General features: G+C 41.7%; 1 protein-coding gene and 1 long non-coding RNA gene across 4 annotated transcripts in view; one reads left to right on the top strand and one right to left on the bottom strand.

Annotated features, from left to right (window-relative positions):
* Nucleotides 1-6,787, bottom strand: part of AMN1 (antagonist of mitotic exit network 1 homolog) — a 36,936-nt gene extending 30,149 nt beyond the window's left edge. The window contains exons 1-2 of one of the 3 annotated variants that reach the window (XM_032473506.1): nucleotides 6,631-6,751; nucleotides 749-893 (exon numbers count right to left, since the gene is read on the bottom strand). Coding sequence is in view for 1 of the 3 variants with exons in the window: in XM_032473505.1 (XP_032329396.1) it covers nucleotides 6,631-6,668 (38 nt within the window). In the remaining 2 variants the exon portion in view is untranslated. Of the gene's footprint in view, nucleotides 1-748; nucleotides 894-6,630 lie in introns of all 3 variants that reach the window. The other 2 variants (XM_032473505.1, XM_032473507.1) reach the window with 2 other exon arrangements.
* Nucleotides 6,750-10,269, top strand: LOC116661380. Its single transcript, XR_004317270.1, has 2 exons — nucleotides 6,750-7,217; nucleotides 10,067-10,269. It is a non-coding gene; the product is annotated as an uncharacterized LOC116661380 (long non-coding RNA).
* Nucleotides 10,270-26,998: the final 16,729 nt, after the last annotated feature.

The following is a 26,998-nucleotide window of genomic DNA, read 5'->3' as shown; positions in this document are numbered from 1 at the left end:
GGGATGTACTCATAGTTGCTTGAGCCTGGGACCCTGGAAGCACAACTGAAGTCAACATGGTAGGTTGGCCTCATCCTCCTTTCTGAGCACTATTAATACCTTAGTTGATCACTGAATGACACAAATTGAATACATCTGGTCTTAGCCTCTGCTGATTAGATTACTCAGTGTGGTGAAGGACTGGCATACTCAAGTGATAATCTGTCAGAAGCCAAGGTGGTGAAATGTTGGGAAAAGCAGTCTTCTATGGGCTTTTCATGATCCTACCCATCTCGCTGGGACTGACAAGGATACGAGACCCTGATAAGCTTGATGTGGGCCCCTCTCAGGGTTGTGTTTACAAGGAGCAGCACTGCGGGGTAAAGTGATGTCTCCCTCCGGGACAGAGAAGTTGTTTACCGCTTGCTACGAAATGGAGAGTCCCCAAATCCAGTGTTTCTCTCCTGTAATCCAACCCACTGTTTGTGCAGGCAACCATCTGGGCCTTCTGTGTTGCTGCTGCGTGGAGGTCAAGAGGAAGTATTATCAACATGCTACTGCTCACGCTGCCTGCTGTACAATGAGTAATGAAATCCTTTGTGTCTCTCACCCAAGGCTTTGGTCTTCTACCAGCAGCCATGAAACAGGACAAAGCTAAAACACGTATTAGCTTAAGGTCAAGTCAAATTCTGCAGTCACTCCCCTAATATTTCCCTTTCTGCAGATTTTAGCTATATTTTAAATGTTTCCTTTTTTCCACAATACCAACCTTTTGTCTCCCCCCTCCCTCTCCTGTTAAGACTTTTTCATCTTGTTCTTGGCCTCTTCTCTGAGCTCAGGCTGTGCCATGTGTTCCACACAGTAAAGGGTGTCCTCTTTCTGCTCCAGTTCCCTCCAGCAGCACTAGCAGGGAGCTGAGACAGAAACAAATATTTCTTAAAATGCTGCTATGAGAATTATTAAAAGGCTCATAAAGACCATTCAAAAAGCCTGTTGGTCAAACAAAGCAAGTTTCAAAAATCTGCTGCTGCAAAAGTTTACCAGGGCTTTGATGATGTCTCCGTAGGGGAAAGCTGGGGAAGAGCACCCTCAGGATTTGGGGAGTAGCCCAAGCAGTTTAAGAAAGTTCTTCCCCCCCAGGATGGGAGTGGGTCAGGGTTAGGCAGAATCTGTGGCCCAGCAGTCTCACTGATGGACACAGGGTCTTGACGTCAGGCTTATGGACAATCTATCCTGATAAACATAACGCTTGACTGAACAATGAAATATTTATTCTAACAAACTAATGTTTATTTACATAAACTGACTGCAAACACTTTCTAGAACAAAAAGTTATATTAACATAAGTAATCTCAGTTCTCAAGCCTAAAGGTTGACACAGGTGGTCTCAGTTCTCAAGAAAAAATGAAAAATTGGTCAGTTAAAACTTAACAAATCTTTAAAAGCTGTAAAAAACAAAACAAAACAAAACAAAACAAAAAACTGTGGTGAGGAAAGAGGTAGATATCTTATCCAGTATGAATTGCTCCAAATTTTATAGTTAAAAGAAACAACCTATTAATATTTAGCCAGTAAGTTATATGATGAATTAATCTAACAAAGCAATGGCTTTGGGCAAAATGGCCTGCTTCTAATGTCAGCGTTGTGTAAAATTTAGTCTTTGGCCTCCTCTTCCTCTCTCTATATCCTTTCCCTTAAACTTAACCATGGCTTCCTCCACCATCTACAAGGTATTTACTCCTAATCTTAGACTTAATCCTTGATATCTCTTTCAGATTAAATATTGTATTTTTCCAAAATAGACATACAGATGGCCAACAGGTACATGAAAAGATGCTCAACATCACAAATCAGGGAAATACAAATCAAAACTATAATGATAAATCACCTCACACCAGCCAGAATGGCCATTATCAAAAAGACAACAAATAACAAGCACTGGGGAGGATGTGGGGAAAGGAAATTCCTGTGCACTGCTGGTGGGAATGTAAATTGGTAGAGGCACTGTGGAAAAGGGGAGAAGTGGATGAACTGTTGTTGCTAAGTTTACAGAAATTGTATAATAATTTTTAAAAATATGTATTTCTAACAGCCTACTTGATATTTCAACTGGGATGTTCTGATTAATTTTCCTGATAGGACATTTACTCCCCGCACAATTAACTAATGATACCAGCATTCTCCTGGTCAATGAAGCTAAAAACTTGGGAGTATTTTTTTACTTTTGTCTTTCCTTGGTTCCTTTATTCAAAACTCTTCGCCATATCTCAGGCCCAGAGGATTCTCTGTGGCAGGGCTACTCCAAGTGCTAGCCAGTAAGGGGGTCAGGAGCTTAGTCAAGGACGTAAGCTGAGCAGTTTCCCTCCCGGAGAAGCCCCATCCTCCGGACTAAACAGTGCACTCAGCAAAACGGCTCACTGCTATTCTGGATCAAGCTATCCTGTTACTAAGGTAATAGAAACCAAGGTAACCCAGAAATAACTTGCTGACCAACTGTCAGTCTGACCATAACTTGTCCCTAAACATTAGAAAATACTATTCTAAAGGCAAATATGGACCTTTACATGGGAGACAACACCCTCGTATGACAATGAAGGTCATACGGTCATCTTTTTGTTTTAATTCCAAGTCTTGGATAATTTTTCTTAATGTGTTATTGTTTCCTCTTTTGTCATTAAGCACTATACTCCTCTGGGCCATTTTGCTGTCCGTGACATAAGACCTGACTGTTCACACCATATAGAAACCTTCCTAGGTGGAAACTTACCTACAACACTGCCTCCTAAAATAAGACATCCCTCTGTTTATCCTGTGGTAAGTAATCGTGACATGGTTCAATATTGTAAGGCACTAACGCAATATTAAAAGGCTTATTTGCACCAGGTCCAAAAAGCTTTCTGTGATCTGCTGTGGGTGTTCTCAAAGCAGTGGACAAGAATAGAAAGCTCAAAAGGCTAAATGAATATTATCCCCAATACCTGCCATCCCATTCTTAATGGTGGAAGAACGGTCTCAGAATTGTTTGTCTCAACTGGCCATTTAAGTAAAATAGAAAAAAACTGGTTAATGATCACAAGTGTACTGTAAAACCTTCAGAAGGAAAGGAGGATGTTTAAACCAACTAGGCTCTTTCTTAATACGTTAAATTGCACTGGGAAGCATCGTCAAATAAAGGTGATGTTTTACCTCTCATAGGTTATATTTGTATGGATATATATTATTGATATAAGTGTTTCAGAAATTACATGAAATTCCTAGAAATCTGACATATCTTGGTATAATGTTATCAGTTACTATTCTAGTTATTATCTTATAATATTGTGTCACAGAAATAATCAAATTTACCTGTCAACTGCATCATTTTTTTTTATAGTGAACTCTCACCAGATCTTTAATGATGGCTATTAAAAATCTTTTGTCATTCACAGCCAGTTACTGTTTTACTCTTAATTCTTCTCTGAAAGCATTTACAATCATCTACAGGCCAAAATGCTTTGTCTTTATGGAGATTCATGGAAAAGATCCTGACAAGCACTCTATAATAAAGGCATCTGATAACTTTAAGATCATACCACTTCAAACTGAGTAAGGATGGAGAACTCTAATGGAGAAACTATTTAATTCATAAAACTGCTAACCCAAGATCAAGCAAAACAAGAATTAACTACATGGGACCAAATGAACTGATGAAGATAATTATGATTTTTATGACTTTGTTTGAAACACTGTTGGTTCTTTAATGTCTGTTTTCCAGATTTAAAGAACCTCTTTTCTGTTAAGCTATTTATAACTTACAACAACTTGAAGTAGTATACTTTTGTTAACAAAAAAGAAACATGTATCTTTTTCTCCTTATCTGATCCCTTCAGAATTAAACAACCAAACAAACCAACAAACCCCTCTTATCAAGTATTCTTATTTTCATGGCAATATAGATATTTGCACAAATTCAGTAACAATCAGTTCTCCTTATTACACGACATACTGGACGAGTCCTTTGCTTGGCTTCTTAGCATAAAGAGGCTTTTAAAGATCTAATCTGAATTTTCTTATTATCAGTTTTAAGGATTTAAGGTTGACTTTATGGAGCCAATAAAACCCCCTGGAAAACAACCAGAGCTTTGACTGGAATATCATATTTGAGGATGTGCATAAAATCACTATTCTTATTGCACTTACGTAAATAAGCCAAGTTTAAAAGACTAAAGTTATAGAGTTGTTTTACAAACGAATTAGCCATTCTGATTATCTTTGGTAAAAATGAGGTGACTACAGAACAAAAAATTATGTTTAAACAGAAAACTTTGGCATACCCATAATCAGAGTCTAATCCTGTTCATTGCCTTTGAGATTCTGTATCTTTCTGTAAACTGGATTGGATCCTGAACTCTGTGAGTCTTCTCCAATATCTGGCTATGACTCTCCAATCTAGTATCTCCAGTTTTCTCCCAGCCTTCTGACCTGAAATAAAAACTAAAATTACCTTTTCCCCAAACCCTACAAGCTAAAGCTGTAGGTAGGTCTTGATACAACTTCAGAGAAATCACCATAACAGGTCACGTATAGACAAAAAAAACCTTCATACCTACTTGAGTGCGGGCCACTCAGAGAGCTCCCCAGAACACCTGATGACATCAACAAACACATTCAAACTGCAAACCAGGAAAATCTATCAGTTTGAAACTGGCCATCTTATTCCACCATCTAAACATTAGTGCTCAAGTCCAGAAATTTTCTTGACCGGCTGGTTCTCTAGACTCAAAAACTGCCTTTATAATTTGCTCCAACTATTAAACTTTGTCTTTCTTTTGTTTCCATATAAATGCTTCTTAAGTACCTGATTGCTCACACCATGTAGAAGCCTACCTAGATGGACACTTACCTACAACACCGCCTCCTAAAATAAGACTTCCTCCTATTTATCCTGTCCTAAGTCATCATGACATGGTTCAGTACCGTAAGGCACTAACGCAATATTAAAAGGCTTATTTTCACCAGGTCCAAAAAGTTTTCTGGGATCTGCTTCCCAAAGAAGACAATGTGCCCCACACATCAGAACCTAGACACTTAATTTATTGGAAAAGACTGTGAACAAAAGACTGAACTTAAATCTCATTAGGAGAGACCTTATCCTCTGCAAAATTTCTACAATTACAGCAAGAATCTATATATTCTTAACCAGAGTTACATTAGACAACTGCATTGCCTTAGACACCCAAACCACCCAAGACTGAGGGGCATGTACTGTAACTGGCAAAAAAAAAAAAAAAAAAAAAAAAAAGTCGTTTCTATGTTAATAAATCAAAAAAATCTTAAAGATTAGATGCCAATCTTTCATCAAATAGGCAACGTTTCTTCCCTTGATTATTCAATTGGTTAAGTCAAGGCTCTTGCAAATCTATGCTCTGAAGAATTTTTCAGTCCTTGGCTATTATTCTCCCCACAGTCAGCATATTAACCTCCCTAGTGCGCTGTATCCCCTCAAGATTTTTAAATGCCTTTCAGCAGCCACTCACACGTCAAATATTATCCATTAGGATTAGACAACCAGAAGACCTCAGTGATCCACTGCCCACATCTAGGGTGACTATGCAACTGTCAACAACAGCTATTAATTATGTGACCATCCATCCCAAAGACCATATCAAAGGTGGTAGCCAGAGTAACACTATATTGGTTCACATTCAGCTTGCTGAATGATCAAAAGAGGGGGAGTTTTAAAAAAATAAAATAAAGTGGAGACGATGCTTGAAAATCTCCAAGTAGACCAAACCAATTAGGCCACGTAAGTGAAACCAAATATAGTCTATTTCATGAACATAAATGAAACCTAACAGGTTATTTCTTGCAAATGCCTCAACTGAAGTCGTCTTCTTAAAACAGCATAACATAATCACTTTTAACAAGTCCCCTGCCATCTGTAAACGCCCACTGTAATAACCATTGTAACGGTGAGGCGACTTCTTCAAGATCACTGTGCTTCTCGTTTCTCCCTCAATAAAATATTCATGACAAGTAAAGCTCTCTGAAATCTCTTTTAATACTAGGCAGGCTTCTAAGTATTTAAACATGCTAAATTTATTCCTCACTACAACGCCATGAGACAGCTACCGTTATTACACTCATTTTGTAGATTAAGAACTCGGGCACAGAGAGGTCAAGTTACTCTCCCATGGTTGCACAGCTGGTTAATGGCAGAGCCGGGAGCTGAACTCAGCAAGCGCACTCAGGGAGTTGAGCGCTGGGTCAAACAATCGGTATCTACTCCCGTTACAGTAACTGGGTGGAACTTGGCTGAAGGCTTCTGACAGCCCCATCTAGTGTTTTGTTTTGTTTTGACCAAGGCTTTCAGCTCCCGTCAGAGACAGGCCGCTGCCAGCAAGCGCTCGGGCGCGGAGCTGTCAAGGCTGACTACGGGTTCGGACCCCATCTGGGGGCAGGGAACAGCGGGGCGAGCCTGCCCGCAGCCCACTGGACAGGACTGTCCTCAACGAGGAGCCGACACCACCTGCGGGACCCGGGAACGCGAACAACCGCGGGGCCTGCTCAGCGGTCGGGAGGCGGGAAGGGGGCGGGGAAGGGGAACGGCGCGGGGCGGCGAGCGCCGCGGTGCCGGGGCGGGGCAAAGGGGAGGCGGGCGGGCGGACTCACAGATCCAGCAGCTGACTGACCCGCTGCTGGCAGGGCATGGCGGCCGCCCTCGGGAGCCTCTTCCGCCGTGGCGGGGCCGTGCGAGCCTGGCCGACAGAGACCGCCCGGCAACCCCGCCCCCGCGCAACGTCACCGTGACGTCACCCGCCCCTTCCGGCGGCCGCGCGCCGCGGCGCTCGCGACGGCACAGGGAAGGCGGGGCGACGAGGCGGAGAGGAGCCCCGGGCTCGGCGGCGGGAGTCGTCGTCCCAGCGGCCCGCGGCCCGGCCCGCCCGGCGCGCGGCCGAGCCCGGCACCCTCCGGCCGCGCGTGGCCGCGCGCCCGCCGCTCTCGCCACCGCGCTGGTTCGATGCCGGGCCGTGCGTTTGGCGGTGCACACCCGAGGCCGCTTGGGTACACGCTCCATGACCGTCGGCCGGAGCGTTTAGAGGAGCCGGGAATGACTGCCGTTTACCGCGCACTTTCTGTGACGCACACGCTGAGCTACGTGCTCTCAGTAGTTAGCCTTGTTCCTTTAATCCTGTGAACTCGGAATTACATATCCGTATTTGCCAGATGAGGACACTACGTGTCTCCAGAGAAGCTCAGTAAGAATTTCTTCACGGCGGGGAAGGGGCTCTTGTTCAATCAGAAAGGTTTCTAAAGAAGGGACACCTTTCCCCAGGTGGAATTCTCTCTCCTTGGGGCCTTGCTACTTTTTGGTGTGTGCTTTCATTCTTGTAAAGTAATTTGTTGTCTATGTCTTTCTCCCTTTTGAAAACTCTTGAAAGTTGGAACTGAGTCTTTTTCATCTCTTCAGGTTGCTGCTCGTTTTATCAGCACACGTTTACCAAGCACTGGAAGAGGGCAGGGATTGTGTTGGGTGCTGAGGATTCTGTGGTGAACGTTTGAGCGAGACGAATAAAAGGACAATCAGAATAACTGTTAAATGCTAAGACGGAGTTACGGGAACACCCATGGAGGGGCTGAGGGAGCAGGTCAGAGAGAAAAGCCTGGTTTGTTAGGGACTGCAAATAGTTCAGAATGGCTACAGTGGAGAGAGGTGAGAAGCGGATGCAGAGCAGGAGATGGCAGACTTTTCCAGTAAAAGGCCAGATAGTAAATATTTTAGGTTTCGTGGGACATCCTTGTTACTGAACTAGGGTCCCCTCACCCTACTGGAAGCCAAGCCAGTCTACTGACACTGGCTTGTGGTGAAGGAAATTGCAGGGCGCCAGGCAAGGAGAACAGGCAAACTGATGCTCAAATAGACAGAACCTCTCCCGATGGCTTTCAGGCAAAGGTTCTTAAAGGCAGCATTAGGGGTGACGGTCACAGTGTGTGTGATCAGCTTGTGGACGTTTCTGTGATTGGTTGATGGTGAGGTAACAGGGTGATGTTTAGTGAATCATCAACCATCTGGTTTCAACCTCCTGGTGTCTAAGTGCTTATGTTCAGCAGGTAGTCAACATCCTCTCCCAGGTAGGGATCTTAGTTTTTGCAGAATAATTCAAAGCTGTACACCGGATTGTTATCTGTAGCCTTTCAGGAGGAACTAGGGAGCCCTGTGGCTATTGTTCTAATCATTAAATGCTTGAGACTGCTGTTTGGAACTTGGGGAATGCCACGTAAGAAATAGGAGACATGAGGGGCTTGTACCCAGGAAGACCCTGCAGGGTCTTGCTTTGTTTCAGTCACCCCTTTTTGATACTCCTCAATCCTGAAGGGAAGAGGGGCTGGACAAGAAAGGGAATAAAGTTTAGGATAAGAGCAGTTAATCATAAACTCTGCGGGGGAACTCGGTTTCATCCTTGCTTGGTCACAGCTACTCAACTTGTAGCTCAAGAGGAGCCGTAGATGGTACGAATGGGGTGGTGGGGTGGGGCTGTGTTCCAATAAAACTTTATGGACACTGAAGTGTGAATTTCATATAGTTTTCAGTGTCCTGAAAGATCATTCATCATATGATTTTTTTTGACCATTAAAAAACGTAAACACCTTAAACTGCAAACTGTACAAAAAACAGGCAGTGGGCTGAATTTGGGTGGCTGTGGCAGTGTGCCTTCTGATCTGAAAAGCTAAATGGGGCATGATGGCTTGTGTTAAACACCTTGGGCTTTGTCTGTAGTACTTTGTGCAGAGTCATAGATGGGTTTGAAGCAAGGACAGGACATGCATAGGAAGGATGAGTTTTAGAAAGACCTCTAGCTGTTAAGTGGTAAATGAATTGTAGAGATCAGCGGTGGAGGCTTGGAGACCAGACAGGAGTCTTTGATAATAGCCTAAAGTAATAGCAGTCGACTGGGTGGACAGATTCAAGAGGTAATGGAGGGAGAGCCAACAGTAGGATTTAGAGATTGGTTGGAATTGGGGTGGACGAAAGAGAAGACTCAAGGCTAGCTTCTAGGCTTTGGGTTTGGAGAATTGTGGCATACAGTGGTGCCACTTAATGAGCTGAGCGAATTAGAGGGGTCTTTTGAAGGGGGGGGGCATTAAATTTTGGACATGTGAATTTTGAAGTGTCTATGGAAAAATACAGGCTTGGAGCTATAGATCTGGAAATTATGCTGGTTTGCTTTTAAAGGAGAGATTGAACAGCAGTGATAGTACATGTATTTACTTACGACTTGAGTAATTTGGGGGAAGAATCCTCTGATTCTCTGCTGCTCTGGGAGTTGTTTAGGCCTTGGAAGACCTTGGCAGATCAGATAAGGGAAGGTCTTCATGGTCCTTCCTGTCTGTCGAGTGCCGCCAAGTCTGAGTGCTGCGCAGCTGACTGTCTAGGTCTTCCCATTGATTACTTGGTTCTTCAAGATCAGAAAAATGCAAGTCACTGCCCCAGTATCATGAACTGTTTAGCTTTGAGTGCCTATGTTCTTCTAGATAATCAAAAGAAGATTTCACAACAGTTTTTTTTTTTACAAAAATGTCAATTATATAAAAACGTAGGATAACAAAGTTCTAGCTATTTCTAGCCAGTAGTTTTAAAGGTCAAAGATGTTTAAACCCTCATGGTATCACAGTTCTTAGAACTATTTTTACAGTCATTTCCTGCAGATTTTAGGACTGCAAGTATTTACAAACCACCCTCTCAGATACTTATTGTAAATGTATTAAGATACTTATCGTAAATGTATTCAGATACTTATTGTAAATGTAAATGTATTAATTCAACTTACCTGTTGAATAAGGTAAGTCTGATGTCTGTTGTGGTTGCTTTAACATTCTCATCTCATTCCTCCCTTACTCTATAGTAGTGATGTGGTTTAGGAACTGACCCCTTCTTCAGAGGTGGGTCTGGATTAAGGCTTATCAGTGATTACTGCGGTGATTGATTCAAGGGTCAACAGGCCTAGACTAATCAAGAAATCAGAATATTCCTTCAGCCACAGAGATGGGTTCAAGAATGGGCGTGTGACTCATTCAGGGCCAATAAGCAAGAAACGTTTTTCTGCAGATTCCTGGGAAAGAAGTTTCATCAAATTTATTACAGTGCTTTATGAAGCAACACTGTTCTCAGCATTATCCTTCTGAATGAAATGAAGTAAGAAAACAGTGTAAGAGAATCACAGAACAGCCAGAGTCCTGATCAAACCATGCCTGAATACCACCGCTCCTCTCTACTGTCAAATGACAAAAATAAAACAATCTAGCAACGAGTGTGATGTCCTTTATTCAAGGGGAAACAATCTATGGATTGGGGGGATACACTGCCTCACAAGCAATGCAGCACTCTCCCTGAGGGATGTTTGGGTAAGAGGGAATCTTAGTGTCTGAAGCAGCAGTGAGGAAGACTAGGAGGTCAGGGATTTCCTTATAAGGCTAGCAGTTCAGTCGGGGAATAAGGAGAGAGTATTTGGCTTAAGTTGATTGCCTGGGGTTGCATATCTGAGAACAAGGAAATCATTACAGATTCTTGGCAGTTGGGGATTGGCTGGTTGGATATACTGCACTTGTGGTCAAGCAGAGCATTTATAGGAGCAAGAAAATTATCAAAGTTTGGGTTTGCTGACATGGCACCCCGGGCAGGAGCAGCTCCATCTTGGGCCTAGAAATTGATTTCCACGCTACTTTCTGTTACATCATTCAGTTAATCCCCTTTGTTGTTGATAAAATTAGTGGACTTGGAGTTTCTGTTTCTTATATATTCATAGAAGTTACCAGCGTATAGATGGAAATTAAAGATACAGGAATAGATGAGCTCACCTGATGGATGTATATAGAGTGAGAGCAACAATTCTTTGGAGACAGAGCTCAGGAATAGCAATTGGCTGGCAATTGACACTGAGAAGGAGCAGCCAGAGAGGAAGGGAAAAAACTGGGTGCTTCAGAAGATAAACATGATCAAAATTGTTACAGGCTGCAGAGAGGTCAACTGAGATAATGCTTGACAATAATTTAGCAACAACTGAGGTCATTGAGGGTCACTGAGGTGGTGGTGGAGGACATAGCCTGTTTATAATGAGAGGAATGAATGGGGGGATGAGGAAAAGAACACTTAAATAGCCCAACTCTCACTCACAAATACTTGATCAGATGAATTGCGCTTCTATTTAGACTCAGGCTGAGAAGAAAAGTGGATTGTCTAAGGCTATCGAGCTCTGCTTCAAAGAAGGTAAAATGGGGCAATTCAGACCTACCATTTATGGACCTATTTACCAGCTGTCCAGCATGATAAAATACTTACGTGAGCTCCTGTCGTCATCAGATAAGTCTGAAGTATCCTGCTATTTTTATGGAGGAAAGAGAGCTTTCCCAAATAAAAGATGTGTCAAACTCCAAAGACCATGCTTCTTCTACCTTTGAGTGCTCAGGAGAGAGGCTTATGGCATCCAGGACCAGCAAGAGAAAAGGGATTAAGCATTTCACGATGGTGATGGCAGAGCATTAAGCCAGGGTGGGGCCCGTGCAGCTGCATAAGTGGCCTATCCCCCAAGCTGGCTCTCAGTGCATCCAGCCTCAGGACGTCCCGAGAAAATCAGTTCTAACTACTGATGATTCAGGAACTCTTGTCAAAATAAAATTCAGAGACAAATGTGAACACAGGGAGAGATTTTTACAAGCAGTGCTAGGGAACCAGGCTTTCAGAACTAGTGGCTCATCAGAAAGACTAAGAGGAATTTACAGCTCCGATGATAAGTTCAGATACGGCAGTTGACAGCTCAGATTGGACAAGAACAAGATGTCCCTGTCTTTGGTAAGGGAAACAGGATGTTCTTGTTTTTGTGGCTTATCTTGGGAGGCAAAGCTTCTAGGACTTCCTGTTTGTCAAGGCTTTTAGGAGGTTACAGTTATTCGTGGTTTATCTTGGAATGCAAAGTTACTAGGAACAGAAGTCTTTTCTGGCACATGATCAGTGATTTGTGGCCAGGGCTGGGCAAAGGGCAAGATGTCATTTTCCCTCTCTTGCCTCTTTGCTTGTGTGTTCGCTTTGCTGTAGTTTCCTCTAGCTTAGACCCTCCTCCATTTCCTTCCCTCACTATCATACAAAGAAAACTTCATATTGTTTGTTCCTCTGGGTAGGTTACGTAAGCATATAAGCAATATTACTTTCCTTAAATCATGCTATTAATTCCTAGTGTGTGTATAAAAATATAAGTATATATATCTATATATAAAATGGTTAAGTATATCTCATGCTATATGTACGTGAATCTTGGGTCAATGAGAACATGTAGATGGCAATAAATTGTTCAAATCATCTTTACATGTCATATCTGAAAATACAAGAATTGACTATGAGTTAGGTTCCTCATTCTTAAGCCATACTGCTTATATTTGGATTCAAATAGCAATTGCTCTTCTAATATTAATTTTCAATTCAGTATAACATATACATCACTGTCTATTACCAACCCGTATCACTTCAGTTGGCTATTGTTAGAGTGGCCAGACTAGGCCCAAGATTGAGTCATTTATACTAAGCCCACATCTGCAAAGCAGAGATTAACTAAGTTGCTATGCTTTGCTCTCCCCAGAACAGAAGACTTAGGCCAGGCAGTCAACACTTTCCTGCTCAGCACAAGGTACTTGACCTGGCTCCAGGATTTTGCTTTGCTCCGTATAATAGATGTAACCCTGCTTTAACCAATCAGATGCCCAGTATAACTTCCTTATTTCTCCTTGCTTTGGTCTGTAAACATTTCTTGCCTTGTATGGCTCTTTGGGGCTCCTTTCTGTCTGCTAGATTAGATGCTGCCCATTCATGAATTGCTGAATAAAAGCCTACTTATCAGTAAGTTGTGTCTGGAAAATGTTCTTTTAACAGTGTCAGTGACAACTGTGAATGTTTATAGGGTGGTCAGAGGCATGCCTTGCACTCAGTATTTCACTAGTTCTAACTCATATAATCCTCAAAGTAACCCTGATTGGTAAGTATTGTTAACATTATCATCCATCTTCCAGATGAGGAAACAGAGGCCTAAAGAGATTAAGAAACATGCCAAGTCCACATGGCTTATCGGTAGTAAAGCTGGGATTTGAAGCCAAGCAATTGGGCTGTAGAGCTGGGTTCTTAAGCCCATAGTTAGGAGCTACAAGCAAAAGAATCCAACTGGATGCCTTCCTCACACCATATACAAAAATAACTCAAAATGGATTAAAGACTTAAGTGTGAGACCTGAAACCATAAAAATCCTGGAAGAAAACATAAGCAGTATGCACTTGGCCATTGGTCTTAGCAATATTTTGCGGAGTACATCCCCGTCAGGCAAGGGAAATAAAAGCAAAAATAAACAAATGGGACTACATAAAACTAAAAAGCTTTTGCATAGCAAAAGAAACTATCAATGAAACGAAAAGGCCACTTACTAAATATAAAGATATTTGTGAATAATACATGCAATGAGGGATTAATATCCTAAAATATACAAAACTCATACAACTCAACAGCAAAAAAACAAAAAAAGCCAATTAAAAAATGAGCAGAGGACATGAACAGATATTTTTCCAAAGAAGACACATAGACGACCAACAGATACATGAAAAGATGCTCAACATCTCTAATTATCAGGGAAATACAAATCAAAATCACCTCACACCTGTCAGAATGGTATTAACCAAAGATAAGGGTTGGTGAGGATGTGGAGAAAAAAGAACCCTCATGCACTATTGGTGGGAATGTAAATTGGTGCAGCCACTATGGAAAAGACTAAAGAGATTCCTCAAAAAATTAAAAACAGAACTAGCATATAACCCAACAATCCCACTCCTAGGTGTTTATCCAAAGAGAACAAAAACACTAGATCAAAAAATATATATACACCCTTATGTTTACTGCAGCATTATTTACAGCAGCCAAGGTATGGAAGCAATCTAAGTGCTTATCAATAGATGAATGGATAAAGATGTGGTATAAAAAGTACAGAAATCTCGGGAGGGTGGGTATATAGCTCAGTGGTACAGCACATGCTTAGCAATTGTGAGGTCCTGGATTCAATCCCCAGTATTTCCACTGGGAAAAAATACATATTGTCATTTGGGACAACATAGATGAACTTACAGGATATTGTGCTAAATGAAATTAAGCCAGACAGAGAAAGAAATATAGTATAATTTCATTTATATGTGGAATCTAAAAACCAAAACAAATGAAAAAATATAACAAAATGAAACAGAGTCATAGCCACAGAAGGGAGGAGAAGAGAAGTATGTGAGGTACAAGTTTCTAGTTATGAAATAAATGAGTCATTGGTATGAAGTGTACATTGTGGGGAATATAGTTAATAATTGAATAACATCTTTGTATGGTGGTAAGTAGTAAATATGTCATGGTGCTCATTTTGAAATATATAGAAATACTGAATCACTATGTTGTGTAACAGGAACTAACATAGTGTTGTAAGTCAATTATACTTCAAAAACAAACTCAGAAAAAGAGATCAAATTTGTGGTTACCAAAGACAGTGGGTGGGGAGGAAGAATTAGATGAAGGCATTTAAATGGTACAAACTTCCAGGTACAAGGTAAATAACTACCAGGGTTGTAAAGTACCACATGATAAGTAGAATTATCACTGCTGAATGTTATATATGAAAGTTGTCTTGAGAGTAAATTTTAAGAGTTTTCATCATAAGGAAAAATTTTTTCTATTTCTTGACTATTGTATCTCATGGAATGATAGCTGTTCACTAAACTTATTGTGGTAATCATTTCATAATGTAAGTCAAATCATTATGCCGTACACCTTAAACTTAAACTTGACAGTGCTGTATGTCAATCATGTCTCAATAAAATTGGAAGAAAAAATAATAAAGTCTTGCTATTGTGATGCTGTCAATTTCTCCCTTTATATTTGTTAATAGTTGCTTTATATATTTAGGTGCTTCCTAAGTTGGGAGCATATATTTACAATTATTATCTTGTTGGATTGATTCCTTTATCATTATATAATATCCTTCTTTGTCATTTGGTACAGTCTTTTTTTTAAGTGTATTTTGTCTGATATTGTATTTTTACCCGGGCCTTCTTTTCCTTTCCTTTTACATGGAATACCTTTTCCATCCCCTCACGTTGAGTCTGTGTGTGTAGTTAGACCTGAAGTGAGTCTCTTGGAGGCAGCGTATAAATGGGTCTAGTTTTCGTATCCATTGAGCCACCCTGTGTCTTTCAATTGAAGCATTTAGTCATTTACATTTCATTATTAATAGGTATGTACTCGTTGCCATTTTGTTTATTGTTTTCTATTGTTTTTATAGTTCTTTTTCCCCTTTCATTTGCTCTCTTTCCTTATGGTCTGATGACTATCCTTAGTGTTAGTTATGTCTGGATTCCTTTCTCTTTGTTTGAGTGTGTATTTGTACGTTTTTGGTCTGTGGTTACCAAGAGGGAAAACAAGTGTATGTATGTGTTTGTGTGTATGTATGTATGTATGTGTGTGTGTATTTATATATATTTATTTATTTATTTGTTTGTTTATTTTAAGTTGATGATCTCTTAAGTGTGAATGCCTTCTAACAGTCTTGCATTTTGACTCCTCCCCTCAACGTTGACTGTTTCTAACATCATATTTGACATCTTTTTGTTTTGTGTATCCCTTAGCTACTTATTGTGGGTATAGCTGCTCTTACTGCTTTTGTCTTTTAACCTTTCTACTAGCTTTATAAGTGGTTAATCTATTAACTTTACTGTATGTTTGCCTTTACTAGCGAGACTTTTTTTCCTTTGTGTAGTTTTCCCATTTCTAGCTGTGCTCTTCTACTTCCTGCTTAGCAAAGTCCCTTTAACATCTCTTATAAAACCAGTTTAGTGGTGCTGAATTTTTTTAGCTTTTGCTTGTCTAAAAATTACTGATTTCTCTTTCAAATCTGAATGATAGATACCTTGCCAGGTAGAATATTCTTGGTTGTAGATTTTTTTCCTTTCATCACTTTGAATATATCATGCTATTCCTTTCTGGCCTGCAAAAGGTTCTGCTTGAAAAGTCAGCTGACAGTCTTATGGGAGTTTCTTTGGCCCACTGGTGACAGGGGCTGGGTCCTGGAGATGGGGAGGGATCCAGGACAGGTGCCTGCCCACTGGTGGGCAGGTAAGCCCCAGCGCTAATAGGCTGGAGGGAAGACTCTAAAATGGTGCTTGTCAGCAGCATTGTCCTCATGGCAGAATGAGCTTACAAAAATGGCTGCCACCAGTGTCTGTGTCTCCAGTAGGAGCCACAGTTGCCTCCTACCTCCCCAGGAGGCTCTCCAAGATCGGCAAGTGGGTTTGACCCAGGCTTCTTGCAAATTACTACCTCTGTGCTGGCTCTTGGAGCATGAGGGATTTTGCATGCTCCCTCTAAGAGTGTAGTCTGTCTCCTACAGCCCTCTGGGTCTTCCATAAGCAAGCCCCACTGGCCTTCAAAGCCAGATGTTCTGGGGGCTTACCTTCTTGGCGTAGGACCCGTGGGCTGGGAAGCCTGATGTGGGACTCAACCCCCCACTCCTTGGGAGGAACCTCTGAAACTGTGATTACCCTCCCACTTGTGAGTTGCCCACCCCGGGATGTGAGTTTTGACTACACTGCGTCTCTACTCCTCCTACCCATCTCACTGTGGTTTCTTCTCTATGTTTTGGTTGCGGCAAATCTTTTCTGCTCGTTTCCAGGTTCTCTTAGATAGTTGCTCTATAAACAGTTGTGATTTTGGTGTGCCCAGTGGGAGGATGCAAGCTCAGGGTTTCTCTACTCTGCCAACTTGACCACATCTCCAATTTCTCAAGACTTCTGGGCAGAAAAACGGCAAAAATAAGACTAAAATGTAGCCAGTCCCTTGTCTGATACATTTTCTAAACCTGATCTTTAGGTTATAACTTTGAAAGGAGCTAATGGCAAACAGAATAAAGGTAAGCCACGTGAATCACTACTTTATTATCCTACTGTGTACAGGTTATTTCTCAGTATGAGTGTCCTTAATTTATACCAGTGTGAAAACATGTGCTCTTTTTATTTAATTTCTTTTTATATCTCATTTTATATCATACTCCAGATTGGAAACAACAGTGCCCATGATCGTGAGTTCTTGGGCACTGTCAAAATGTTCCATTAGCTGGACCCTTGATTCAGTTTGCTTCTAGGCTGTGGATCCGTGCCTTTCAAATTCTCATGAGTTTGAGGCATACAGTGTATGACTTAGGCTCAAAGGCAGGAAACAACTGGGCAAGCTCAAACAGGGTAGTGAGGAGGTATTAATAATAAAGAGGCTGTTTACAAAGGCTTAAGCACAGCTAAGGGAAAGCAGAGGCAAGGATGTTTCAATGCCTTAGGACTGGCAATAGCAGGAAGGGAGTCAGGACTCTCCCAGTCCTGAAAGGGCCTGGAGGAAGCTGCTACCACAACCTGGAGAGAATGGACATAGGTGAGGCCACCCAATAGGAGCCATGGCCTTTGGGTCGGTGAGGAACACAGCCAGTCTGTGACAACGCAGCCAGGAGGGAGCTGAAAGAATAAACACTCCAACCCGTTCTCCACCCCCACTTTTGATCTCCTGCTGGTGCCATTAAGGCTTCCACCCAACCAGAAGTCAGAGGTCGAGGGAGCCCAATTTATGTGGTTTATAAGGTCAGTCTGTTAGAGCCCAGAGCAGAGAAGGACAGAGTGGAAGATAATCCAGTTCTTAAACACACCATTGATTTTTAGATAAAGTAATTAAATATCGTGAACATTTTGAAAATTAATAAGAATAATAGCTTAGTCTGAGCCAAAATAATAATTATTAGAGGTTTATAACAGTGAGAGGGATAACAGCTGTCCGTGATCAGGATGGAGAGCCAGCGCAATAAGAGCTAAGCCTTGTCTTTTCCTAGTTAGCTTCACCTGTTATTTTCATTTTAACAAAGTTATAGGATTCCTAACTCACATTTATTGGTCACTTACAATGGGAGCAAATGCTCGGTACTTTTGTCAGATGGTCTGACTTTTAAAATCCATTAATTACACTCATTCAAACTAATATTTGAGGGGGCAGGTATAGCTCAAGTGGTAGAGCACATGCTTCGCATGCAAGAAGTCCTGGGTTCAATGCCCAGTACTTCCTATAAAAATAAATAAACCTAATTACCTCCCCACTGCCAAAATAAAAAATTGAATAATACAACAATAAATAAATAAAATACTAAAACAAGCAAATATTTGATACCTACTATGTGTCAGGGAGCATAGATCAGTAAACAAACATGTCCTCTTGGAGACTGGATTTCCCACAAACAAGCGATGTGTGAGATAAGGACAGTTCAGAACAAGATAGGGGAGGGGAGAGAGGGATGCGGGAGAGTGGGAGAGATGAAGAGAGCGGGTTGACCTTTGGTTATGGGAGGCCTCTCTGAGGCTGTGACATTTTTGCTGAAACCTATTAAAAAACAAATGTTAGCATCTTAAAACTTTTGAGAGGCTATCTGAGCAAAAATTGATTGCAATTGAGTAGCACCGAATCAGAAGTACTTAGGAGTGCTCTCCTGATAGGATTTGGGAGGAAAGACTTATATTGAGAAAGTGAGGACACAAAGAAGGAAATTGTTTGATTGGCTGTAGCTTAAAGCCCAGTTGGCAATTTGTGATTGCTTATCTTTAGTGTTTTGATATCATAACCTTGAGGCATTTACAAACTTAGATTTTGATTGGCTTACATAGGCTGTCATGGCATGAGAGCCAACCTCAATCTTTTTGTGTGTGTGTAGTTTTTTAGTTTTTTCTTGTTTTGAGGGGAAGGTAATTAAGTTTTGTTATTTATTTTTTAAATGGAGGTACTCGGGATTGAACCCAGGACCTTGTTTCTGCCACTGAGCTATACCTCAATCTAATTGTTTCCCTGTTTAGTTGTTTTGTACTTTAGACCTGAACTATAAAAAGGAGCTCACCATGCAGCGATCTGGGGACAGAGGGAAGAGGAAGACTCTTGTGAAAGGAAAATCAAAATGGAGTCGGTATTGCTAAGAGAGCGCTCTAAAATGGAGCCAGAAGGCCATTAAAGAAGTGTGGCTTATGCATGACTCACCGTGGATGCAATCTGAGCTTTTGACCTGATGAAGTTTAACGCCTTCCAGAAACTTGAGATACTTATCAGACCCTTACCCTAAAATAACTTGTGACAGTCTTATGGGACCCCTCTCCTGAAACAACTTGTTGCTCCTAAGGACAAATATTTTCTGACTCACGTCAGAATCAATCACAAATCTTGCCAGGCAACTTTTAACAGCCTTGTGGCTTTTTGTCTTTATAAGCTCCTGAATCTTCCTCTTCCTAGAACTCTCCTTCCAGGTTACTTGAATCTGTGTCTCTCAAAATGCCATTCTTAAGACCCCAAATAAACTCTTTTCTTATTTGCAGCCTTCTGCATAATTTTTTTTTTTGGTTGATGCTCTGAAGAAAAAAAAAATGTGCTTAGTAAAGTTTGAAGGACTGAAGGAGATCAGGGTGCCTGAATGGCGTGCAGGATAGTAGGAGATTAGACTGCAAGAGCCAGAGGACAGATCAGGTAAAACCTTGGTGATCAAAGGACTGAATCCGCGTGGTTTCTTGTTTGCTCGTGTGAGTCTGCATGTTATATTCAAAAGGAAATGGAAAATGCTCAAGCTTTAAAGAAGGGGTTGGATACCGCTTGGGCTACAGTGTGAAGAACGGAGGAAGCCGTGGGGAGTGAGTGAATCACAGCAGGTCTTGGACGGAGCTGAGTCTGGTGGTGGTTTCTCCAAAGTCTACACCTCTCCCAAGCCCCCACCTGGTATCCTCAGCCCCCTTACGAGAGGTGAGACGTGCCCTCCAGGGAAAAAGAACAGCAGTTCTGGTGGTGGTGGTGGTGGTGGTGGTGGTGGTGGTGTTATTGTTGGTGACAGGCAGCATATGTTTCTACAGGACCTCAGTGCCTGGGGATCTGAAGCCTTCAATCCTGGGTTGCTGTCATGGCAGTGACAGCTCTTGGAATCTCTTCATCATAGACTCCCACATCTCAGAGCAGTAGAGCCTGCACGTGGCTAAGAGCTTGGGCTCTGAACTTAGTATCTGAACCCTTATTCTGGCCTAAGATGAGTGTGATATTGTGATATATAACATGAAATATATTTGTTCTGTTTCTGGCACAGAGCTCCTAAAAACCCTTGGAATTTCCTAAGCAGTAAGGTCAATGGGAGTATTTTTGTTAAGAGTGTCTTTGTTCCTGAAATAGCTCCAAAGACTTAAAAGCAAAAGAAGCATCTTGTTATTCATAATGAAGCTGTTTCAACCATACCTGAGTTTACGTTACTTTTGGAAAGCTCCTACCGATGAGGGCTGGCGGCCAGGGGAAACAACCACTTAATTAGAAGGTTGGAAATTTCATTCCCCTCCCCTGCAGTCTCTGGGGAGGGGAAAGGGGCCAATGGTTGAATCAATCATCAATGGCTAATGCTTCCAGGCTGGTGAACCCAAGGAGATTTGGGGAGGGTGGCACATCCAGAGAGAGCTTGGAAGCTCAGTGCCTCTTCCCCCTAAAACACACTCTATGTATCTCTTCCATTGGCTGTTCCTGAGTTATAACCGTTTATAACAAACAGGTAGTCTAGTAAGTAAAATGTTTTCCTGAGTTCCATGAGCCACTTAGGCAAGTTAAAGGAATCCCGGGAAGGGGTCGTGAGAACCTCCAATTTATAGCTGGAAGGGCAGAAGCCCTGGTGACAACCAGGACTCGTGATTGTTACCTGGTGGGGGTGAAGGGAGGGAAGGCAGTCTTGTGGGACTGAACCCTTGGGAATGATGCTGTCTCCAAGTGAACAGTGTCAGAACTGAGTTTCATCGTGGGACACTCAGCTGGTGTCACAGAACTGCTTGATGCGTGGACAGCTCACACAGCTGGTGTCAGAAGTGACGTCATGTACTCGTTTAGTACTGAGAGCAGAGGAGAAAATCAGAAGTGAGTTTTCCTTAGATATGAGTCACTTAACTCCTTAGTAATTCAATTTCTTCACTTGTAAAATGGTGATAGTAATATAGTACCTTATCCAAAACACATGTCTCAGAATTCAAAAATTTCAGGATTTTGGAAAGATATCATGGTGCATGTACTGTTGCCGGTGGATGTAACCGGTGTTTCAGGTTCTTGTCCCGTCCCAGAAAGAGTTCAAAGACAAGACGTAGTGGTTAAAAAAAGCAAAGTGAGGATTTATTAAAGGATGGACAGTACAGTCTCAAGGGGAGAGTGGGCAGGCTCAGGTGAGCAGCTGTCCTGAATTTCTTTGGCAAGTTGGTTACATAGGGTGTAAAAATGAATGGGCGGAACATTCATTGGGGAGAGAAGGGTTTGGGGTCGTATTCCCTGATTTTCATCCCAACTCCACCTTCCCAAAGTGAGGAGGGAGGGATTTTTGTCCTTATTTAGTTTGGATTGGAAAAGGTGCATGATGGGTACTTCTAATCTGCAAGGCTAATTTTATTGAAATGAGGGCATAATGAGCAAACGATTCCATTCAGACACTGGAAATTCCTGCCTTTTCTTACCTTTCTTTGTTGGTCTCCAGGCCACTCATCATCTCAAATGGTGTGGCCCCTTATCAGCCCAAAGGTTCCTGCTTTTCTTTCTCTGCCTGGGGACCCCTAGTGCCTACATGATGTAGGGTTTTCTGCATTTGGCCCATGCCCCTCCTTTCTGCCCAATTCCTGCCATTTGGTCTGTGTCCCCCTTTCTCTGCTCATATCTAGCTCTCTGCCTGCTCTAACAGGACCAGATATTATGAGACACCCTCCTAGGGTTCTAGGGCATAATGTTTCTGCATTGCAAGATATAATGGGTTCACTCCCTTATGTGATCCTGCTGTCCCTGCAAGTGTGGGCAGGACCTGTGACTTGCTTCTAACTGAAAGAATAAGGCACAGATAAAAGGACGTATGTGATCAAATGTACATGATTATGTGATTATGTTACGTAGGATCGTAGCACCCATCTTGCTGGAATCTGTCTCAGTCTTACCCTACTCCTTTCTCACTGGCTTTCAGGAAGCAAATGGTCATATTAGAGGACCCCACATAGCAAATATGTGGGCAACCTCTGGCTGATAGGCAGAAATTAAAAAAAAAACCAAAACCAAAAAACCAAAAACCAAAAACAAAAACAAGTTAAGCCCTCAGTCCCACTACCTTAAGGTACTGAATTCTGCCAAAAACACATGTAAGCTTAGAAGTGGATCCTTCCCCATTCGAACTCAGTTGAGACTGCAGCCCCAGCTGACACCTTGATTAAAGCCTGGTGAAACCCTAAGCAGAGGACCAAGCTGAGCCCTGCTCGGACTCCTGACCAACAGAAACTTGGAGATAGTAAATGTGTGTTGGTTTAAGTCATTAACTTTGTAGTAATATTGTTACACTGCAATAGAAAGCTAATAAAAGAATGGCTTATCCGTGCCTTTTCCTGATTTGTAAAATTACTAAATAAAAAATTTTAAATAATTGAAATGGCCTCACATCTGTTCAAGACAAGTTTTGCCACCAAAAGAGTTTGGGCTGCAAATAAAGGAAAAGTTTCAGAGATTTTTTGTTATTGTTTCCAAATTACAGATAAGGGATTGTGGACTTGTGTTGTTTAAGTTTACAGGGTTCTGTGAGATGGAGAAAGATACTGTGTGTAACGGGCTTTGAACAGGATTTAGTGCACAGGAAGTCCTCCATAAGTATTGGCAGTTATTATGATTAGAATCAGAGTTCTGGGGCAGGTCAGCCTGTCTGCTCTGTTGTTCCTTGCAAGTCACTCTTCCTCTCAGATTCTTCGTCTCTAACAGGAGGGCCTCTCGGAGGAGCCAGAAAGGGGGCGGGGTTAGAAACTCCTGTGTATTGAGCCCCTATTCTGGGGAGCTTCTGGGCTGGGTGCTCAGCGAGCTGTAATGTGAATTGCTCTTGACTGATGAATGACCCTGGGGAAATGGCTTCTCCTCGCTGAGTCTCAGTTTCCCTGTCTGTCAAATGGAGCTGGCTGGTCCTTCCCTAAATACATGAGAGAAACAGCATGACAAGGTATAGTCCCTCTGGACCGAGAGATTATTTTTGTCTTGAATATTATTTGAGGGGAAGAACAGATGCAAAGGTTTGCCTGGCCTCTCCTCATGTACACAGAGGAAGCCTTCCTGATCCCCTGGCCTAACCCCAGCCTCCACCACAATGCAGAGTATGGAGGACTGGCTCCTTGCTCCTTGCCTAGTCGTCTGTGCACCTGGAGTGGGGGCTCGAGGTCTCCCTGCGCCCAGACCACCACACCCACCTCTGCCTCCCCTACTCGTCACACAGTAATGACTTGGGTCATAGCATTCCTCTCCCACCTCCCCCACTAGACTGCCGGGTCACACGGACAGCCCAACGCCCTGCATCGCTCACGGTAGAGTAGGGTCAATGAAAAGAGGAAGAGTAGAGAGTTTACCAGGTGAACAGGAGGGTGAGACAACACTTCTGACCTGCACACGCACTGGTGACAGCCCCAGGGATGGTCAGAGTAGTCCAAGTTGGGTGTATTTTGAAGGCTGAACCAAGAGACTTGCTGAAGGACTGGAAGTAAGGGAAAGAGAGAAATCAAGCTGTTGTTCATTCATTCATTTTCAACTAATAATTAGTGGTTATTAACTAGCTACCAGGCGCTACCTAAGGTGCTTTGGGAACAGCCGCAAACAGGAGAAGGTCCCTGATCTCAAGGAGCTTACGTTCTAATTGATGGAGACAAACAATAAACAAAATATCATGGAGCCTGTTAAGCGTTAAGAGGAAAATAAAAGAGGGTGATGTAACAGATTATTAGGTAGGTTAGATTTGGCTGAAAATCCCATTCAACATGGCTTTAACTTTAAGGTTTTTATCTCATATGAGAAGTCGGATTAGGATGGTTCCAAGGCTGGTACCTCACTGGCTCCATGATGTTGTGACAGCTCAGCATCTCTGGGATCCTCTCGAGTTTTCCTCTCACGCTTGTAAGATGGCTCTGTGCGTCTCAGCAATGTGTTCTTGCATTAAGGTGGCGGGAGGCAGGGAAAACGGACCTGCTTTTTCTCATATCTCCTTTTCTTTCTTTTTTGGGGGAGGGGATTTTTTTTTAAGGGGAGGTGATTAGGTTTATTTATTTATTCAATGGAGGTACTGGGGATTGAACCCGGGACCCTGCACGTGCTAAGCATGCGCTCTACTGCTGAGCTGTATCCTACCCTCTCTTGCATCTCCCTCTCTAAGAGCACAGAATACTTGCCTAGAAGAACTCCCAGCAGAGCCCTCAGTATTACAGCACATACCATGACTAACCCAGTTATTGCAAAGGGAAATAAGACACCATCTTTGGCTTAAATCAGTCACTTTATTGCCTGGGCTGGGAATGGGTCTCACTGCCTCTGCAGCCTATGGCCACCCGATACCCAAACAAAATCCCGGTTCTGTTAACAGAGAAGAGGAGGGGACAGGGAAATACTGTAAGCAACAAACACTGCCATCCACAGAGAGTCAGGGAATAATTAAAGTGGCCGCAAGGTGGCCTCCCTAGAGATGGTGACATTTTATTCATCAAGAAGTTGTCAGTCTTATGAAAACTGGAGGTTAGCATTTAGGCATATAAAGGGCAATGCACTGCTTATGGGTACAGGGTTCCTTCTCGGGGTGATGAGGATGTTCTAAAACTGATTGTGGTGATGGTTGTACAACTCTGAATATATTAAAGCCTATTAAATTCCATACTTTAAATGGGTGAATTACATGCTATATGAATGATATCACAAAACTGTTTTTTTTACATTTTTTAATTGAGTTATAGTCATTTTACAATGTTGTGTCAAATTCTAGCATAGAGCACAATTTTTCAGTTATACATGAACATATATATATATTCATTGTCACATTTTTTTTTGCTGAGCTACCACAAGATCTTGTATATATTTCCCTGTGCTGTACAGTATAATCTTGTTTATCTATTCTGCATTTTAAAATCCCAGTCTGTCCCTTCCCACCCCCCGCCCCCTTGGCAACCACAAGTTTGTATTCTATGTCTATGAGTCTGTTTCTATTTTGTATTTATGTTTTGTTTTATTTTTAGATTCCACATATGAGCGATCTCTTACGATATTTATCTTTCTCTTTCTGGCTTTACTTCACTTAGAATGACATTTTCCAGGAACATCCATGTTGCTGCAAATGGCGTTATGTTGCCGGTTTTTGTGGCTGAATAGTATTCCATCATATAAATATACCACATCTTCTTTATCCAGTCATCTGTCGATGGACATTTAGGCTGTTTCCATGTCTTGGCTATTGTAAATAGTGCTGCTGTGAACATTGGGGTGCAGGTATCTTTTTGAAGTAGGGTTCCTTCTGGATATATGCCCAAGAGTGGGATTCCTGGGTCCTATGTTAAGTCTATTCCTAGTCTTTTGAGGAATCTCCATACTGTTTTCCACAGTGGCTTTCCTTGCTTCCCTCTCCCACTCTTACAAAGCTGTTATTTTTAAAAGGAACAGTAAATACAAATGCCCTAAGACTAAAATAAACTTGGTATAAGTTGCAAGAACTGTTTGACTCACTGGGTCAGACTGAGTGGAGAATTCTCCTAGCAGAACTTAATCACAGTTCATTTTTTTAAACTCAGTTTTTGCTTAATGTATATTGAGATCACTTTAGTAGGTACATACAAGTTAAGCATTAATATGTCATCCTGGTGAATTGGACCTTTTATCAACATGATGTGATCCTCTTAATTTAAATACTGCTTCAGTATTAAAGGCTATTGGTTTCTGATATTATTATAGATGCTGAGTTTTGTTTTTATTAGTGTTTGTCAGGTAGGTCTTGTTACCTCTCTTTCAATTATTTATTTTTTAAACACCTTTATTACTATATGATTCCTATACAGTAAACTACACATATTTCAGTTGTACAATTAGATGAATTTTGATAGATGTATACGCCCATGAAACCACCACCACGATCAAGGTACCTAACATTTCCATCACTCCCCAGGAGGTGCAAATATTGAATTCCCAATTTATCCCTCCCACCCCTTTCATCCCCTGGTAACCATAAGTTTGTTCTCTACGTCTGGATCACAATTTATTTTTAACAAGGGATATAGAGCTAAATTTCTGAACTTCTGATGAAAGATAGAGAAACACTCTATATTTTCAGGTGTGATATTCCCCATTGATGTTTCTTTCCCAGGAATGCAGGCTTCAAGCCACTCTGCACCTCTGGCCTCCAACAGACCTGCAGCCAGTGGTCGGTGGGACATCGCCTCATCTGAAGGGCTTCCACTTCGACTTCCCATATTTTTTTTTTTAGGCTAGAAGCCATTTTATTTTATTTATCATAATTATTTAACAATTCACATGTGCTTTTTATTTATTTATTTTTTAACTGAAGTACAGTCAGTTACAATGTGTCAATCTCTCATGTACAGCACAACGTCCCAGTCATGTGTATACATACATATGTTCATTTTCCTATTTTTTTTCCATTAAAGGTTATTACAAGATATTGAGCATAGTTCCCTGTGCTATACAGAAGAAACTTTTTTAAAAATCTGTTTTTATATATAGTGGCTAACATTTGTAAATCTCATACTCCCAAATTTATCCCCTCTCCCTGCCTTTCTCCATTAACCATAAGATTGTTTGCTAAGTCTGAGAGTCTGTTTGTGTTTTGTAGATGAGTTCGTAGTATCCTCTTTTTTTTTTTTTTTTAGATTCCACATATGAGTGATATCATGTGGTATTTTTCTTTCTCTTTTTGGCTTACTTCACTTAGAATGACGATCTCTGGGTCCATCCATGTTGCTGCAAATGGCATTTTTATGGCAGAGTAGTATTCCATTGTATAAATATATCACAACTTCTTTTTCCAGTGATCTATCAATGGACATTTAAGTTGTTTCCATGTCTTGGCTATTGTATATAGTGCTGCTATAAACTGTGTATCTTTTTGAATTATAGTTCCCTCTG

This window comes from Camelus ferus, chromosome 34 (assembly GCF_009834535.1).
Source record: "Camelus ferus isolate YT-003-E chromosome 34, BCGSAC_Cfer_1.0, whole genome shotgun sequence".
NCBI lineage: Eukaryota > Metazoa > Chordata > Mammalia > Artiodactyla > Camelidae > Camelus > Camelus ferus.
The sequence above is the reverse complement of the archived record's forward strand: the minus strand, read 5'-3'. Positions and strand labels throughout refer to the sequence as shown.